This window comes from Channa argus, chromosome 2 (assembly GCF_033026475.1).
Source record: "Channa argus isolate prfri chromosome 2, Channa argus male v1.0, whole genome shotgun sequence".
Taxonomy (NCBI): Eukaryota; Metazoa; Chordata; class Actinopteri; order Anabantiformes; family Channidae; genus Channa; species Channa argus.
Genome location: NC_090198.1, coordinates 28,725,434 through 28,740,073, shown reverse-complemented (window position 1 = coordinate 28,740,073; position 14,640 = coordinate 28,725,434). Strand labels below are relative to the sequence as shown.

The following is a 14,640-nucleotide window of genomic DNA, read 5'->3' as shown; positions in this document are numbered from 1 at the left end:
TTACTTGGGTGATGAAATCAAACCTGAAAGCAAGTGAAATGAGCTGAACCAAACTTATTTGCTAAATTTAGCAAAAGCTTTCTGAGATTGAGAGAGATATATATATATATATATATACGCTGCCCTCTCCATGTGAATGAAATTAATTTTATCCTCACAGTTTGTTCAGGGAGACACACATCACACTTGCTCAGATGCCAGTATTTGAATCATAAAAACCAGATGAACATTGCTGGAAATGTCCTCATCTCCTTTCGTAATGCCTTTGACATCCTTCTAAAATGTACCAATAGATGTTACTTAGACTAAACTATTGAACTATAAATAAGTACAATGCATTCAGAAAGTATTCACAACAACTTGAAAGGAGTTTGTTTGAAATCTTTCTAAATGTATTGGAAAAATCACATGTATATAAGTGTTCCCTGCCTTTGCGAAGAAATCAAAATTGAGCTCTCCTGCATCCTGATTTCATTAATCACCCTTGAGATGTTTCTACAACCTGATTGGACATGATTTGGAAACGCATACACCTGTCTATATAAGGTCCCACAGTTACCAGTGCATGTCAGAGCACAAAGCAAGACATGAAGTATAAGGAAATGATCGTAGACCTCCATGACAGGATTCTATTGAGGCACAGATCTGCGGAAGGGTACAGAAACATTTCTGCAGCATTAATGGTCCCAATGAGCACAGTGGCCTCCATCAGCCATAAATGGAAGAAGTTTGGAACCACCAGGACTCTTCCTAGAGCGGCCGGCTGGCCAAACTGAGCGGGTTGAGAGAGAAAGGGCCTTAGTCATGGAGGTTGACCAAGAACCTAATGGTCAGTCTGAAAGAGCTCCAGCATTTCTCTGTAGAGAGAGGAGAACTTTCCAGAAGATCAACCATCTCTGCAGCACTCCACCAATCAGGCCTGTATGGTAGAGTGGCCAGACGGAAACCACTCCTCACTAAAATGCACATGACAGCCCTCTTGAAGCATTTCAAACCATGAGAAACTAAATTCTCTGCCCTGATGAAACAAAGATTGAACTCTTTGACCTGAATGCTAAGTGTCATGTCTGGAGGAAACCAGGCACCGCTCACCACCTGGTCAATACCGTCCCTACAGTAAAGCTTGGTGGAGGCAGCATCATGCTGTGGGGATGATTTTCAAAGGCAGGAACTGGGAGACAAGTCAGGATCAAGGGACAGATGAATGCAGCAATGTACAGAGGCATCCTTGATGAAAACCAGTTCCAGAGCATCTGGACCTCAGACTGGGGCGACAGTTCATCTTTGAACGGGACAATAACCCTAAGCACAGCCAAGATAACAAAGGAGACAACTCTGTGAATGTCCTTGAGTGGCCCAGCCAGAGACTTGAACCCAATTCAACATCTCTGGAGAGATCTGAAAATGGCAAACAAGAATGGGAGAAACTGCCCAAAACTAGGTTTGTCAAGCTTGTAGCATCATACTCAAAAAGACTTGAGGCTGTAATTGGTGCTAAAGGTGCTTCAACAAAGTATTAAGCAAAGGCTGTGGATACTTACATATGTACATGTGAAATTTTTCCATTTTTTATTTTTAATACATTTCCAAATATTTATAAAATATAAATAACAAACCTCTTTAAGGTTGTCATTATAGCATTGTTGTTGTATTGTTTGTAGGAAAATAATGAATTTAATCCATTTTGGAATAAGGCTGTAACATAAAATGTTGAAAAAATTTAAGAGCAACAGTCTTAAGTGAATGCTTTCTGGATGCACTGTAACTGTACTGCTAAAATGTATCTGCTTGTTTTGAATGAGCTTTATATTTAGACTTTCATTTTAGCATATTTGCAAGTGTGGACTTTTACATAAATCCTCCCTTAGCAGATAGACAAGCAGACAGGCAAGAGATCTGTGACTGTGGCTCAGCTGGTCTTTCATTTGATAGAAAGAGACAAGTGAGTCTATATGGAGCTATGGCTGCTTTCCTCTCTGTGAGAGTGAGATGGCAACAGTGGAAGATTTCAATCCCGTTAATATTTAAGTACCCAGTGAGAAGCTTCCTTTGTGTGTATGATTAAGGCAGGGCTGTGATCATTGTTGTTAAAGTCAACAATGCCGAGTTCAGGCTGACAGTTCAGTCAGCTTGTTAGGCCTGTAGGACTGCTGTGTAATGTACAGGCCGCTGTCATCGTAACATTATACACACTTGCACCTACTTTGTTGGGACTGCAGTGGCACCTTCATCATTTCCTGCAATAATGAAAAAGCATTTGTGACACATTCATAAAGATATGTTTGTAAATATTGAAAATATATTAAAATATTATAAATGTTTAAATGTACAAAAGTCAGGATGCTGAGTAAATTGATAATACAATGATTAGCAAATAATGTGAAACCTTCATTTGATTGTAAATAGTACAAGGACTGCTATAACTGTATATTAAGTGGCAACAAGTCGGTGTCGCTATTGGGTATCGAAAGAGCATCTCAGAGAATCTTTTTGAAGTAAAGAAGGTGCGAGGTTCAAGTAAAATTGCTAAGAGCTTAGTAGTTTCAATTCCTACGACTCATAATTTCATTAACACATTAAAGAATCTGCGGGAAGCTCTGTACACAGGGTCAGGCTGCACTGCAATTAAATAAAGACACAATTCTGCACTGAAAATCACTGCACGGGCTCAGAAACACTGCAGCAACAACACATCTTTTCAACAAAAGGAAGTTAAAACTCTACCATGGAGGGAGACAACCATATGTAAACTAAATTCAGAAATGCTGCTGCCTTCTCGGATCCTACGCTCCGAGAAGCTTACACATCTGAGAAGGAGCCATTAATGGCACCATTTCTTATTTAAGCAAAGCAATGTCAAACAACGTTCTTCACCTATTACAACAGCATGGCTCAGTAGTAAAGGTGTCCAGCTGCTAAATTGGCCTGCCCACAGTCCTAACCAGTAACCCATTAAAATCATTTGGAGCACTATGAAACAAAAATCTTTACAGCTGAAATCATATTTTACACTGGGAGGGGAAACATTTTGCTTTCACAGTTAAAGCAGTTGGTCTCCTGAGTTCCCAAATGCTTACACGGTGTTGGTAAAAGAAGAAGCGAGACAAAAGACCTAAAAACATTCCCCTCTCCCAGCATTTTTCGTGACATATTGCTGGCATCGAATTGAAAAGGAGCACATTTTTTCAAAAGACAAATTTCTCTGTTTCAACATTTGTAATCAACCCAATCAACCTTATCAAATCCCTGCATTATCTTTTAATTTGCATTTGACACAGTATTCCAGCTTTTCTGGAAATGGAACTGGTAATATACTCTGGGCCTAGATGCATTGGAAACATAAATCACTGGAAGGACGGACATATTTGCATGTTACAGTTGCTGTCTTGTTATTATTGGGTAATACTTGTTGCCTTTGCTTGGGACTACAGATGGGAGGGAGCTCAATCCTTTTGGCTATCGCTGTCACTCCTCATTATCCGCAGTGCACACATGCTATGACGATTCAATGAAAATACACCAATTGAACAGCTGTGGACACCGAATTTTCTGAAAAAACCAAGAGAGCCCAAATTACTCTCATTTGTCGCTTTAAAAACAACCTATGTCCTCATACATTCAGTCATGCAGCCTTCCTCCCGGCCAAACATTAACCATTTCAACCTCAGTTAGACCAAGATGCTCCTCTACCATATGTGACCATGCATAATTTAGCTGTCAAACTTTTTTTTCAACCAAGAATTTGCCACACTTGCCCTCATTCCCCATCCCCAGAGGGAAGTGTTGTAGCAGTTTCTCGCAGTAGCTAGTGAGAGAAGAGAGTATGTCTTAGGTTAGACAAGGCAATTTCAATTTTGATTCTGAATCCAGCTGGAATTAGATTTACAGGACCTACATGATCGGCCCTGACAGTTTGTGCAATTGATTTTACTGTACTCTGAAGACCGCAGACTTTGTTCGCTGTCTATTTGCTTAATGTTAATTCCTTTAATATCCTTAATATTATTATAGTTATTAGCTTGTGAGCTAAACATCTTTTATGACTAGAACTTTAGAGCAGCTCAAACAGCTTCTAGCAGTGTAAAGAAAGCAGGCAAAAACAGGTAAGAAGTCGCAATACTTCAACTCATGTTTTTTTGTGTATACAAATCACATTATTTAAATATTTATTTCTATACACCAAACCTCCAATTAAATGATGAGGTGGTGGGACCTATACAGATGCTTGTTTCGAAAGTTATTTTTCTCTATAGTCATTAAGTAACAGTATGAAATCTATTCTGCATTTCTGTGCACGTTTATGACCACACTAACAAACAACATGTGTCACGGCCAGAGCAACAGAAGTACAAAGACATTTGTTTGTCATCATCAGTGGTTTATAGCGTTCTATCCACAGAGAGAAAATGTGGCTGAAAGAGGTTTACGAGGGAGAGAGGGTGAATTTTGTTAATTTGTGTGGTTGAAAACAGAAAACCTATTACATTAACGTGGCAGTATATGATGTATATAATCCTTAAATTACCACAGATTTCTTTTGTTTTCTTATCTTTTCCAGTAAAGTTTATATTCCGGGGCACTTTTAGGTTCTACATACTTGACTGACTTTTATAAAATGAACAGCTCAGGATAGATGGTATCAGCACTTGTCCAGCAGGTCTAACAGTCAAGTCACTCTTTGTTTACTAAACACCCACCCCTCTATTTGTTGCTCTTCTTGGGCTCTTTTTGATGGACTGTGCAAAAAAAGGACCATATTGAAAGGTCATTTCTTTATCCTGTGAAGTCATTCTTGTTTATGTAGAAACACCATTTCCTTGGAAACCAACACACACACACGAGCATAAAACAGCAAGAAACATTATTAGAAAGAATCTTTAAATGTACCCACTGTTTTGACCCAGTGTACATTGGACATAAGAGGGTTAGGTCTTGGGAAAGTGTTAATAAGCTTGCACATAATATGTTTTCCAGGTACAATGTAGGTGTGAAGCAAACTATACTCTGGAGGAGGAATGATGCCAATGTGTGTGATTGCAGTTTCTTCACCACAGAATTTGACTACATAGATTAGACATTTTTAATCTAATACTACCAACATTAATTATTATGGAGGCAACATTTAGAAGGATCATCTTTTGTTATGCTGGCAAAAATATTATTTCAGTAGACAACATAGCAGCTGTGTTTTTGTTTTTTGGGATTTTTACATTAGTAGGGTTTTGTATTTTGTCTAAAATACTGGATCTTGATAGAACTTTCTATCAGTTGTGCTTCTACATCCTCTGTGCTCTGTGGGACCTCTTATTCTCCTTGGGTCTCGACTCTGGTGGTGTGACGTCACAAAATGACGCCATAGCTGCCATATGGACGTGGTGATGACTTCCTTTTGTGGTCATGCTGTTGCCCAGATCAATGCACCACTGAGCTGCTGTGTCAACAGAAAAATAAAAATAAAATGTCTAGAAGGAGCTTTGGGACTGGTCTAGTTTACATGTGTTAAAGATCAAAAGCGTTAGTTTCTGTTCGTTTGTGTTGGCAAAGAAGAGTAAGTTATTGCATTGTATCATTAATGCTAAACTCTTGGCATTGTGTTTCTCTTTAAGTCTGTTAAATAAAATAAAGTCAATTGTAGTAAAATAAATTCACGATTCAGTAACTCTAAACGGTGATAGGTTCTACACCGTGTGCTGCCTATGAACGTCTGACAGTGCATGCAGTGACTCATGTTACCACTTCTAAACGGACAAGTTTTGCTTTCTAAAAAAAAAAAAAAAAAAAAAGTCCCACGCACAAAGGCAAGTGTTCCTACAACACGCACAGATGAAATAGCAGATTCCATGTGGCTGCTACTAATATACAGATTGGGATTATGGGGCTAGGGTCTTTTGTTGCTCCATTACTCTCCATAACATTTTTAGTTTGGAGCCCTAAAATAATTTTTTTACTGGTTAGATTGTGGTCAAACAAACTTTGAGTCTGCTTGTGTGCAACTTAGTTTTGAAATCCAGTTGTATAATTCTACATTTGAATATTTTGGGGGGAAAAAAATGTAATGTTTAAATATAGTATCAAAATATAAGCAAATTTACTGTCTTGAACAGTGACATAAAAGGCTTCCAGCAGCTGTATTTTACTGAAAAGCTTTAGGCCACATTGAAACATTGGCAGACACAGAACTTTGAAAATTGCTATTGCATGTGAGGATTTGCTTTAGACCTCAAGGAATGAAAACATTTGGAGCATCTCTCACCCAGTGACCCCCATCCAAATTGAGGATAACGGCCTCCTCAGAGAGAATGGTTGTGTTACTATTTCAGCATGTCTGTGTAGAATTTAATGGGTCTGTTGAGGAGCAGTTTTAGGTCAGTGATTTCTAACCTGTGGTTTTGGGCCCCAGAGACAGAAAGTAGGAACTGTTACGAAGACTAGTAACGGAAAATACAAGGCAAACTAAGCAGCGGATCCCAGTGTAGAGATCAATGTCATGTTTTTGTCTTATAATCTATGTCACAGGAAGGTGTGATCCAGTAACATCTCACTTGAAATAAAACATGACACTGCAAGGTGTTGGGAGTTTGACACCAGCTAATTCAGCAGCTGTTGATCAGTCATCTAAAGAACATTGTCATAAAGCCTTGACTGGCAACGGTTATAGCACTTAGCTATTTTTCTGTCTGTATATATGATAGCGGGACAAATAAAGGCCATAGAGCCTGACAGTGTTTAGGTTAAACTGTTTTGACAGACATGATTCACAGCCGCGGCTTCTGCGAGGAATGCTGTGCGTTTCCATGCAAAGTGAGATACACTGGTCTAATGATACTGTTAACTACTTGCAGTATAGCTTTTTAGAATTCTTATCAATCAAAAATGTTTGTCGGTCTTCTCATTAATCAGAACATTTAGCACAACAACATAGAAAATCTCTGATGGTCATGTTTATAATTTGTTTTTGTTTTTTCATTCTCATTATGTTGCTGTATAAAGACCTGAGCTTTTTAAAATGCTTCTAGATTGCAGGATAGATTTATCTGTTCCTGGCTGACTGGCTGTTTTAGCCATTCCTCTGGGGCTTGCTGCAGACCATAATCGGTACACCTGTTGCTAGGAGACTTATAAGTCCAAAGCCTCTCTGGCTGGCTGAGGTATCCTTGTGCGTATTTAACCAGCTTAATTGAGTGCTGCTGCACCCGCACAAATATAAGGAGCCCCTCTGGTATTACCTGCTCGGCTACGGATAGAGGCAGCAGACACAGTGAAGAAACCGCCACACTCACTCAAACATATACTACACGGCGCACAAACATATTGAGGCCAAACGTAGCGTAAAACTGTGACTTATTACCACATAAGTCGGAAAACACACACACACAACCACACAGTTGGAAAACATGACCATCTTTAAACCTGTTGCCTCAGTTAATAAATCTAAATGAAGCTTTAGTGTCTTGTGTCAAGGATTTGAAAGAGAATATGACAGAAGCTGTCCAAGACAGCCTAATATTTCCACCGGCTTGGATGTATTAAATGATTTTGATCCCAGTGCTTGAATGCATGGCCATGACCTAATTACTGTCGCTCTCTGTCTCTGTCATTCACTCTAACATTTTGAATGTCTTTAATCTTTTGTCTTGTGCTTTTCTACTCTGTCTACCTCTTCTTCGTACTTCCCCTCTTGCACTGTGTCACAATAAAACCTTTACTACACAACACTTTCACAGGTCTTCCTCTTAATCAACTGGCACAGTCAACAATGCAGTGCTATGCGCTTTGCACTATTTGAACCGGCTGGAGTTATTGTTGCTTTGCCCCAGGGCTGTATTTGATGTAAACATGTTGGAAGCTTGGCTCTCGTTTGTTGTAATCAGGCTTAGTGCGCAGTGAGAAAACAGTCACTGAGAGGGGAAGACAGAGTCAGAGAGGTGTGTGAGCGAGAGAGAGAGAGAGAGAGAGAGAGAGAGAGAGAGTGAGGGGGAGGATAGAATGGGTAATAAGAGGAATTGAGCTTGGACCAGTGTAGCAAGACCATATACAGCCCTCATGCAGTATACAGTAAACTCTCCTGTGTGTGTGTGTGTGTGTGTGTGTGTGTGTGTGTGTGTGTGTGCGTGCACATGTGCGTGTACATGTATTGACCTTGTTTAAACAAACAGTCAACTGGCCCCCTGGCTCTCTGTGCCCTCCCCAGCGTGCTGGGCAAACAGCAAGCCAGTGTGAGTCGTGCTGTGTGTGTGTATGTGTCCATAGATCCCAAGTCCTGGTGCCACACTGCCACAGTCGGGCAACCACTGGGCCCACTCGTGACCTTGACCACCATTGCTCTTCTTTTTACATCTGTTGCTCACGCGTTGTTGCCAGATTCACACAAAGACAGAGACTCTCTCACACACATCACAAACCTTTCCAAGGACCACAGTTTACACCAGAATCATCGTGCTCAAATCCTCACATTGAAAGTAACGCATACCCTCTTCGGCACTAGCTTTAGGATTGTAGTTTACATCAACGTGAGCATATGTAGCTGCTCGCTGACACACACGCACACACAAACGCACACAGACTCACTTACTCACTCCTGCATACACAGAGAGTCTCACCATGGCAACAGTGGAGCAACAGAGGGAAACAACTTGGCAGAGTCGGGTCTGGCTGTGAGAAAGTGTCGAGTTACGGCAGAGGGCTGGAACTGAGGTAGGTGAGAGGAGAGGACAGGGACGGAGAGAAGAGAGTGACAAAAGGGAGAAGTGGGAAGAGATGAACACAAAAATGGAAGTCAGGATAGAAGAGGGAGCGAATAGGACGCATCAAGAAAAGAGCTTGAAATGAGAAAAGATATATACAGAAAATGAATGTCAAGAGGAATTATTGCCGTTTTTTGAAGGTGACACAGTTTGTGAAGAAAAGCTCACTCTGTCTTACCTAAATATTTCACTATCAAAACCCATGGATCCAAGATCAGATCATAAGCCCACTGTTTTGTTTTTTATTTTAAACAAATGTCAAAATGCTTTAGTGTGTGTTTGCCTGGGTGCCTGTTTGTGCTGTGATAGGAGATGTTTTCCCCACAGTCTGGGAGCCTTATTACTGGATCAGTTGAACAGATGAAAGCCAAAAATAAGTGGGGACTTTATTTAGTGGGAGCTAAGTATGTAACCGTATCCAGCAGTTTTATTTTAGGGGAGAGGGTTCATCCTGAACCCTATCCACAGGCAGAAGCAGCCGTAAGGTAGTTACGGGCTTCAGCGAGCGCAGGCCCGAGGACATGTGAGTGGTTTTAATGTCAGTGTGGTTTAATATAAGATCCGATCTCTATCAGGCCTCAGTTACTTGCTGACTGACCAGCCGGGCTCAGTGAACTCTGGACAGGAGGAAAGGTGAGGAGGTATAAGTGCAGCGACCATCCTCCTGTGGTATTTCACACCCAAGCATAGATTTAGGTGATGGTGGAGGGGTGACTCAGGAATGTGAAACAATCAACGGTGTGTGTCGTGTTTATTTCACCGTGGAGAAGCCTCCTCCAACAGGTCCATGGTACTATCCATATGTGCTTGTTCATGTCCTGCTGTTTAAGGTGTCGCACGGACACTACTATTTAAAAATGATGTGGATGTAGTTTTCAGCACATTTTCAGAATCTCTGCCAACTCCCGCTTTCCCAATTAGCACATCTTTCATATTTCTCATTTTTCAAAGTTTGAGCAATGAAAGCATGGTGGTCCAGTTGTTGGATGTGGAGACTGCTGGTGAGGCTGTGTGACCTGTCCGTCTGTGAGGCTGACACCTGGGCATGACTGAGGCTTCTTACCTCGCCTCCCACCTCATGGTGCAAACCTTAAAGACCTGTTGTAGTCTCTGAACTTATGGCTTTTCCACCGTGTCTCAGCTCCGTGTGAACACTGCCAATCTCTGCTCTTATTTTTGTCAAGAGAGCTGAATGTTAGTTTACGCTTGCTTATTAAATGTTTCCTCCTGACAGGCTTAGTTTTCTAGCAGGGTTAAATTAGCAATATATTCTAAATATTGCAAAGATAACACAGCTGAACAATTGAACCTTCGTAAAGTCTGTGCATGAAGATCCTAGCAATTGAGGTTTGCCACTACAACACGAACAGTGTTTTTTACAAATTGTAGTACTGTAACATACAGTAACATTCAGGTTAGGAAGCCAGCTGTGTTGATGGGGGGGGGGGGATCTGGCATTGTATTCAGTTATACCTGTGCAAAGGTAATGGGAAAACTGGTCCTAAAACCTTCCCACCTGCTGTAACACGGTCCTTTTCCTGTTCAGCTCTACCACTGTATTAACATGGGCTTCAAATAATACACCATGCAGGTAATGGTGTTTCTTTAACCAGCACAGTAATAGGCAGATTTTTGTAATTGTAGTAAAAAGCACAGAAAGTAATTGTGTTTTTACTGACGGTAGTGACTGAATTATCCCAGCTGAGCATATGTTTCTGTTTAGCCGGGTGCGTTGATTCCCTGCTGAAGTGAGCCCTTTCTTCCTGGTCCTCTAATCAGGTTTTCCTAGTTGATTATTTGATTTGGAAAGAAGTCCTGGCCTGCTAAGTGTGTGTTTGTCAACACTCTGGCTCGGCACCAAATCCGTCATGTGCAGAGACAGAGGAATGGAGAAAATATGAGAGGACCCAGAGAAAGCCAGAGATGAAGAGGGTAAATGGAAGGAAAAAAGAGGGACTTTTTTAATTTCACGGTCTTGGTTCGTGTTGGGTACAACTGACAAACTGGAAAAATGAATCCTAGGCAACTTGTACTTTATTTAACGCAGCACAGAAATGGCTTTTATTCCCGTTTTTGTATGCTTTATGTGGTTTTCTAGTCTGTGATGCTTTTTCATTTTTTATTTTTATTTTTTACATCCATCTGTCCCCCTTCACAGATACAATCCTCCAGACACTTGACTTATTTTATGCTGTCTGGAACACACATGGCGCTGCAAATAAACATGTCCTCATTTATGGACACACACCCATACAGTGTGCAGTACAAGCATGCACTCAGGCACATATGCACACATGCAAGCCCTGTCTGTTTGGGCTCACTTCCACAGTATGCAGACATGATCATAAAACAAGCAACGCCACCCACCAGACGTTTGATTCCTCTGAGCCTGTGTTTCTTTGAATCCAGAATAATGGTGTCATTCAGGCCGGGGTGCATAATTACCTGTTAGCTTGTTACTGGCAAGATTTACACTTTCATGTGGTTCTTCGACTCTAATGTGGTTATCAAAGATGAACCCATTACTGGTTATTATAGGGGCCTCATGCTGTTCCTGCAACTTCCTTTTGAATACATTTTATGTGCCAGATAGAGTAGTTTTAAACATTCAGTGGCTTAGATCCAGTTTGACATGTGCTGTGGTGAGAAGGCGAAGTGACAGTTGAGTAGTTTAATATCAGAAATACATGCTTTCTGATGTCTTCCCTAATCATCAGCTCTGTGGTTAGTGTCACTGAGGTTTCATGCTGCCTTCTGCAGCACCCATTGCCGACAAACAGCAGGCTCACGTACAAACTCAATGATGCAGACACACATAAACCATAAACAATGTGACTTACCCAACTGTTCAGTCATTTACACCAATTCAGACATTCCTCCATGACTGAGCAGTTAAAATGCATTTGGGGGATGTGGTTGAGCAGTGTCAGCATACCTTGGGGTGGGGGGTTTTGGCTTCTGCTGAAAGTCTAGTGGCTGGAAATTGTATTTTTAAATCCTAGAAAGACTTGGAGAAGTAGCCAATGGTTTATTAGCACCACTCATAAAGATTTACCTGCTAAATAAGATACGACTTTAATTAAAGCACAGCATGCTTTGAACGTTGCTTGTCTTATAATTGAAAGGTTCACTTCCTGCTAACTAAGTAAGGTATTTAGCAGTAGTGGTAGTAAACATCAAGTACATGGTACAGTACTTTTAAAATAACCATAACACTCCCTTGGGAACCATTCCATCTTTATTGAATTCAGAAGCACAAGCCTTTCTAGATACACGATTTTTATTCAGCTCTGATTCAATTCCATCATCCACCTTCACTTGAATCTGCTCCTGGAGAATCATCTTTTCAAATAATCTGCTGTAAACGCAGCATATGTAAGTTTTTCAACAAGTCAGTTCAACCTATCTACCATTGTACCTTTACTTCTTTCACAACAACGGGATAATCTTGTAACTGACAGAAAAATATACAGAGCTACAGAAGTGAGCACAGGATGCCAGTAAATCCAAAGACAGCAGTTTCTACTGATCAGTGCACCTTTTACCACAGCTTACCACAATAGGTTGTGTTCAAAAAAATACTTTCATTACTTTAGTAGTGCTTGCTCTCTGTTTTTTTTTTTTTTTTTTTTTTTTCACAGTACATTAGTTTCCATGGCTCGATTATGACCAATTTAAACATTTTTTCCCCCTTCTTTCTTTTTTAAGCTGGTTTTGGAACTGCACATGACAAATCCCAAGCTACACCCTCTTTCTCTCCTTTGACTCACCACACTTTTGTACCAAACATTGACACAGCAGCAAGTGACGCAAACCTGCAGGGAGGAAAGGGTCAGCAGCCAGCTGTGGTGTGGAGCTGAGGTTTGGCAGTTCCTGGGGTAAAACGGCAATGAAAGACCTTGTTCTTTTCTGTTTCCCTCAATGGGCTGCCCTCCATCCAAGTTGGAGGTGCGGGCCCACGAGGCCAGTAGGATGGAAGTGTGTGCATGGAAGTGGTGGGGGGTGCCATCCTGCCATCACAGTGTCTGCCAACTACAACATTACAACAGTAGTGGGATTGTGTGGCTTGTGTTTTTGTACTGTGCCTAAGATGGGTAAAAGTCCTGCTCCCCTTTCCATCTTCCTCTTGTCTCTGCTCGACACACAACACCTAACCTTCATCAAACACCTCTCACCTGTCTGAGTGGAAGCAGGGGTGCCAGCACTCGGGGACCAAAGGAGAGGGCAGCTGCCCTGTGCAGCTTAGCCCTGGATTGGAAAAGGCCACTGAAATTATTATGGGCATTTTTTTTCCTTCTTTTTCAACCACAGACCATTAAATCACTTTTATATGCATCATACCTCACAGAAAGATTCAGTTGAAATATGCTTCCTGTAAAATGTAATGCTAAATGTAATATTTATTAGAGGCTATACACTCGGGTAGATATCACACTCCCACAGATTTGTGTTCTGGTTTTGTGGTTTGTGTTATTTTCTTGTTATTTTTGCATTTTAACAGCTAACATTAGCACCATGCTGGAGATTATTGTGTGTTCTTGTAACATACTTGGATTCCTTACTTCCTTTGTAAATCTGTAAATCAGCATCATCTTGGGAGTAAATTGTAATCGTTTGTCCTTTTTGTTTAGTTAATTGCTGTTAATGTAGTACACCAGCGGTATACGGTAGTTTCTCAGCCAGTGTAGCTGCACTACAACAATTGACTGGACCAGGATTAGGTTTTCTTAAGGATTTTGAAGGCAACTTTGTCCTATAAGACAGGCATGTAAGGGGGGAAAATTAGTTAGTGTCACTGTCTGGAAGCCAAAGCGCCAGATGAAACTCTAGTAGCCCTGCCAGAAATATCGCAACACCCTCAACTTGACATTTAGATTCCCTCCAAAAAAGGTGGCCTTCTAAAGGCAGTGGAAATGAAGAGAGTGTTCCTTTGTTCACACCTCTCATGTGGACCCCAAGAACTTACATCTGTTTTGGTTCTGTTTTTACATCTCTCTCTTTCTCTGTCCCTCTCATGTCTCAGCTTGTTGGCTACAGCGAGAAACCTGTCAACCTGCAGATGTTCATCGGAACAGCAGATGACCGTTACTTGAGGCCGCACGCCTTCTACCAGGTGCACCGAATCACCGGGAAAACTGTAGCCACCGCCAGCCAAGAAATTATGGTCTCTAGCACCAAAGTTCTCGAAATTCCTCTCTTGCCTGAAAACAATATGACAGCCAGGTAGGTGTCAGAAGCACTTGAGGGTCACATTCCTCGGTTATGAGCTTACCACCATGAAGGAAGTCCTGTCCAATGAAACAATACCCATGTTTATGATCATACCAGCTTGTAACATCTTCCAGAGGGGATTTTTTAATAGATTTTCTCAATTTAAACCAACAGGAGCAGAAGGAAAATGTGATGGTTTCCCATGGAGTAGAGAAACAACCTTTTATTTGAATATTTATGATTCTGCATCACCTGAATCATTATATTTATACAAGCTCTACCGTCATTTACAGTGGAATTAATAGGAATGGATTTAGCGGGGATTTTCACGTGTAATAAATCACATTCACAGGCATTTTAAATTTGTGATTCATTGCTTATTTCCAGTCCCATGCTGGGTTTGAGGCTTGTTTTATCACTCCCAGGCTTTTACTACTTAAATACATGTTAGATGATTGCTGTCCCGGTGGTGCCGTATGGGGCCAACTCATTTCCTTCCACTTTGCAGTATCGACTGTGCTGGCATCCTTAAGCTGCGGAACTCTGACATTGAGCTGCGGAAGGGGGAGACGGATATAGGAAGGAAGAACACTCGGGTCCGTGTGGTATTCAGGGTGCACATCCCTCAGTCCAGTGGGAAGGTGCTGTCACTGCAGGCTGCCTCCATTCCTGTGGAGTGCTGTAA

The 14,640-nt window shown here is 41.2% G+C and overlaps 1 protein-coding gene across 1 annotated transcript in view; it reads left to right on the top strand.

The window, feature by feature from the left end:
• Positions 1 to 14,640, top strand: part of LOC137106467 (nuclear factor of activated T-cells, cytoplasmic 3-like) — a 52,015-nt gene that overhangs the window by 16,882 nt on the left and 20,493 nt on the right. Inside the window, 2 exon segments of the mRNA XM_067489762.1 lie at positions 13,768 to 13,967; positions 14,464 to 14,636. Coding sequence (XP_067345863.1) covers positions 13,768 to 13,967; positions 14,464 to 14,636 — 373 coding nt within the window.